This window comes from Myotis davidii, unplaced genomic scaffold, assembly GCF_000327345.1.
Source record: "Myotis davidii unplaced genomic scaffold, ASM32734v1 scaffold1244, whole genome shotgun sequence".
NCBI classification, from domain to species: Eukaryota; Metazoa; Chordata; class Mammalia; order Chiroptera; family Vespertilionidae; genus Myotis; species Myotis davidii.
The window spans coordinates 177,837-183,246 of NW_006295460.1; the positions used below are offsets into that span (position 1 = coordinate 177,837).

The 5,410-nt window shown below is 33.2% G+C and overlaps 1 protein-coding gene across 1 annotated transcript in view; it reads right to left on the reverse strand.

Annotated features, from left to right (window-relative positions):
* Positions 1-5,410, reverse strand: part of DEPDC1 (DEP domain containing 1) — a 42,006-nt gene that overhangs the window by 10,197 nt on the left and 26,399 nt on the right. The window contains exons 6-7 of the mRNA XM_015568033.1: positions 4,148-4,195; positions 1,070-1,210 (exon numbers count right to left, since the gene is read on the reverse strand). Coding sequence (XP_015423519.1) covers positions 1,070-1,210; positions 4,148-4,195 — 189 coding nt within the window. The remainder of the gene's footprint in view (positions 1-1,069; positions 1,211-4,147; positions 4,196-5,410) is intronic.

Here is a 5,410-nt window from a genome sequence, read left to right on the forward strand (position 1 = left end):
AGCCAGCAGGTCGTTATCTCCCGAGGGGTCCCAGACTGCGAGAGGGCACAGGCCAGGCTGAGGAACCCCCCCCCCCCCAGTGCACAAATTTTTGTGCACCGGGCCTCTAGTATAGTATAATAAAATATGTATTTGGTCTTTATTTCTGGTTCCTGGCAGAGAGCGCCTAAAATCCTTGGAATTTCTGGAGTGAAAGGAATCCTCTGTTATTCATAATAAGCCTATTAGAGCAATGTGAGTTTATGCTAATGAGGGGACTTAGGGCTGGCCTTGTTTAGAAGGTTGGAATCCTCAGCCCTAACTCAGACCTCCCTGAAGGGGTTGGAGAAGTAATGTAATCACCAACAACCAATGAATGAATTAATCAATCATGCCTATGTAGTGAAACCTCGGTTAAAACTCTGAAACAATAAGTTTAAGGAAGCTTACGGGTTGGTGAGCAGTTGGATGTGCTTAGGAGGGTGGCACTCCTGGAGAGGGCATGGAAGCTTTGCACAGCCCATAACTTACCCTATGTTTCTCCTTCCATTTGGATCTTTCAGACTTGCATCCTTTATAACACACGGTAATCATTAAGTAAAGCACTTCCCAGAGCTCTGAGTCCCTGTGGTGAATTATTCAACCTGAGGGGTTTCATGCTAACTCCTGAATTGGTAGTTAGCCAGAGGTGGGGAGGGGTGGAGAGTGAGTAAACCTGAGGACCTCATTTGCAGATAGTGCCTGAAGTTAGAGCAGCCTTGTGGAACTCAGCCCTTAATCTGTGGAGTCTGCACTATAACAATGGGTAGTCTGTATTAGGCTTTTTCTTTAACTTGTGGGGTCTTGGTTAGTATCAAAAATAAATTGAATTGTAGGACACCTGATTGATGTGGAGAATTGGTGTTGGATTGATATATATAAATTATTAGAAAACTACACAAGAGCAATCAGAATATTTCTGAATTTAAAAATATGTTATAGCTTGCTGCCTTCATATTTACCTATACTATATTTTTTGATATTGTAAATTATGGGAGACTTGAAAACTTTAATGAAATAAATTTAAACAATAAGTAAAATCCATACATACCCAAAATGTTCACAAATAATTCATAATATTCAAAGGTAAGTAGAGGTTCAGGGAGATCTAGAAAATAATCTGCAATTGTTCTAAATACATCTCGTTCAAATCCAACGTAGGTTGGATTGTTCATATCATTACTTCTTGGCCCTAAGAAGTGAAAAGCAAAAAAGTATAAGTGATATTTATAAACAGCTTTTTAAATATAAAATATGAAACCTGTGTTTCATGAAGGAACTATGTTTAACAACAAATTCTGTCACAGTTCAAACATTTAAAGGGTTGTGCACACCTCATTCCTTCTCATCTTTTCAGCAGAAGTCACTGCAATTACTACCATTTTTTAAATATCTATAAGCCCGAAAAACTGCATATAAAGCAAAATTTGAAATATATATTAAAAGCAATAGGGACGTTTATTTTAATGGAATTTTACCACAATTCATTTTAAAAAGCAAAGAATATTTGGATAATACAAGTAATTCCTACAAATTGTCTTTGCAAATTTACATCTTCATGAATAAATTTTGCCTGATTTTATTTGCGTTACACTTATTAATCTGTGCAGTGATTCAATGTCTGGTAAGTTAATGCTCAAGAAAAAATATTAATTTTCATTAAAATGTTCTATTATTTTACGTTAACGATTATTCATTTATTTCAGCCCTTTGTATTCAACATGTCTCTATCGAAATAAACCTACGTTTCTATGAAAATTGAAACTTGTGGTTTTTTTGCGGCCCACATAAACTTAAGCCTTGTTTATTTGGCCCATGTTAGCCTTTGAGTTTGACATGCTTGCTTTAGCTTAGAGCAATGTAAAGTGAGAGCAGCACCCAGGACCTTGAGATCCAACATTTCAAGTGTGGTCCATGGACTATATAATGGGAATCATCCAATGTGCCTATTAAAAATAAAAACTCCTCTATACAGATGAGAATCTATGGAGGGGGAGCTTGGAATTACTGACCTAGCAATGTTTTGTTTCTGCTTTACTAGTAGTTTCTAAACACTGATCTGGGCTTGCCCTAAGGATCTGGAGGCATAGTTAAAAAAAAAAAAAAAAGATTCCTGAGAGGTTAAATCTTCCTTAGTAATTGAGAGTCAGCGTGCTATCTTTCAAGTTAAACTCCTTCTCTTCCTAAATCCAAATGATTTCTTATTTCTGTTTCTAAACTTTTGTATGGCTCCACATGTGTGCGTACACACACTAAAAAAAGGATTAAAGAAAACAAATCATATATTACACACACATTTAATAGCAGAGGCTAATATGGGTTTTATGTAGAGCAAAATAAACTTTTTTTAAAGGAGGATATAAGAAATATTCTTAATATGTAGAATAAAAAATTGATAATAGAAATTTTCTAAGATGAAACATTTTACTGGAATTAAAACTGTATAATTTATAGTTACAGAGTCAATGCATTAGAATACTTTTCTAAGCCTAGGTTTTCTCTCTAGAAAAAAAAATGTAATAGTATACTGACCACTAATTCTTATATGTGACAGGATAACTGTGGGGGATTAAATAACAAGTAAAAGTCTTAATACTTGGCTACATATACTCTCATTAAAGTGGAATTCAGTAAATTACATTTTTGGTATCATTTAGGTATAACATGGCCTGGGAAGAAAGGGAAGACACAAATCTCTCAAGATGGGGCATCAGAGAAATACCTGGAAGTATGCTTATCTGACCTGCAAACCATGAACCAAGGTATGAGAGTGGAGGGCAGTGAGGTAGGGGGAAGGTAGAAAGAAAAACTCAAAAACTTTAAGATTATGACCAAGATCTTTACCTCGATTTAATAAATAAAATGTTTCTATAATATACATTATTGTTCTGTTATTTTGTCATATTGACACCCAGTGGACAACAAGGGAATATATACTTATATTGAACATTAGTAAAATAGTAATTTTATAAAGACTAGAAAAATACCTTTGTAACAAAATATTAAAATATAACTTAACTTTTGATGATTTAGACTCACACACCTCTGTAAATTTTTCAAATTGCTCTTGAAAGCAATTAGGTTTTTGTACCTGATTGGAATCTTAAATTATAAAAATCAGTTATCACTGATCACTGTGGAAAAGCTTGATGACAATGTTAAAAAATAATTTGCTGATTAGTAACAGATTTTTTTTCACAAAAGTTTCATTAGTATATCCCGGCAATTTTTAACCCTTTTCATCTACACATAAACTAATCATTAAAATTCTGTGGCATACCATAAAATATATTTTTTGCCGTTCTCACAAAAATATATGTATACTTTTGATTGACTTACAAAATAATAATAATAATTACCCATCCTTTTTGCTCCAAAGTAACTTTTAAAAAAATTAAGTGCCTATACTTGTATATAAGGATTTCTGATACCAAGAATTAACCAATCAGACACAACCTTATTATGAGATGTGCCCAATAAGATACAACACTACTAAATGATCTATATATTTATAGTTCAAGAGAGGGCAGACACATCAAATAGCTATTCCTGTGTTGACTATTATCATTTTTTTATTTGACAGTTTAAGGGAAAAGACATCAGTGCCTCTGTTTTAAAAATTCTTGCAGCACACCTGCTGACTATCCCTGGTATATCCTATAGAGTAGAAGCTTGTTCATGGGAACATCTGAATGTTATAGCTGTGTACAATGGCAAGGGGTTTGAAGTGGATTTAATGAGACTTCATTTCTGATTGAAACTTTCCAGTTATAGCTGCTTTACCTACAAGTTGCTATTTGAACTCTGGTTCTTACTGAGACAACTGATGTAGATTATACCAAAAAATCATTTGAGATCTTCTAGCCTATGATTTTATGATTTATGAAAATTGAACTATAAATTATGAGCTTGAATTATAAAATCACCATCTGCAAAGAAAAAATTAAGGGCTCTATAACATACTCCACATGGAAAGAAATGTAACCAGTTCTACTAGATTTTCATTTAAACATCAAAATAAATTATATACTTTAATTTTATCAGAAATTTAATACATTATTTAAAAATATTTCTCTGTTCTTATTAAACACTATCAATATAAAACATATATACATATTGTTTAACTTACAATTTGCTAGACACTTCATGGCAGATAATACCCAATGAGGAAGATCATCTACACATAAAAAAAATTATGAACATTGTTTAGTAATTCACGTTTTTTATAGTATATTTAAAACTTAATACTTACCCCAAATCAAGGATTAATTATTTTATGGGAGGTGGTTAGGAATAAATTAGCATTAATCTCTACCCATTACCACCATCTTTACTTTATCCCCATTTCTGTTCTGACTATAGCTATATTACATTAATATTACTGACTGGAGTGAGACCTATAATTGAAACAAGGTATATTTGAATATTAGTGTGCATTCACAGTGAGGCCTGCTTCAAATCTTTTCATTATCACTAACTGAAATATGCTGCATAAAATCTAGCAGTTTTTTGATACAACCATAAAAACCATACAAACACTTGACTGCAAAAGTTTATAGATATAAAGAATAGAAAGCTTGGATGAGAGCATATACAGTTATTTTACAGTTATTTTGGACCACTGGAATGGTCCAAAGCCAAATGCATATGTAACATAACTCTTAAGTTTTGACATTTATTATTTGTTCCTACAATTAAAACCTCAAAGTTCTTGCATACAAAAAGAAACTCAAAGTAATACATTTCAATTAATTCTATAAATAGCAATTGATTATTAAAAAATTACTCAAGCCCTGGCTGGATGGCTCAGTTGATCGGAACGCCACCCTGTGCACCAGAAGGTCAAGGTTCGATTCCTGATAAGGAAGAGCACATACCTAAGTTTGGGGTTTGATCCCCCATCAGGGTGCATATGGGAGGCAACTGACTGATGGTTCTCTCTCCTCCTTTCCCATCTCTAAAAAATCAATAAACATATCTTCCCATGAGGATGAAAAACAAAAAAGACATTTTGAGAGCATTTACTGATATACTTTTTGTAATATTTCCTAATGTATCTGCCTTGAATTATTTCCGATTTTCCTATCTGATATCTGAAATCAATACATTATATAAATGTATATAATAATATAAAAACATATACATAATACAAAGCCAGTGCTCTTTAGAGTACTGGTGTTGAGAGGCTGGGCTTATTTTATTGTGTTACTTCAGTTTTGCATACGTCTGATCCCTTTAAATTTATATGCTCATGTAAGCTCCAGGAAGGCATGGCCATTCCCTCTTGTTCATCACTAAATCTTGGGACAATGCCTGGCACATTATAGGTCTTCAATAAAATGTGACTAATCGATGGTTTTAATTATATTTGTATTAGAGGCCTGGTGCAATG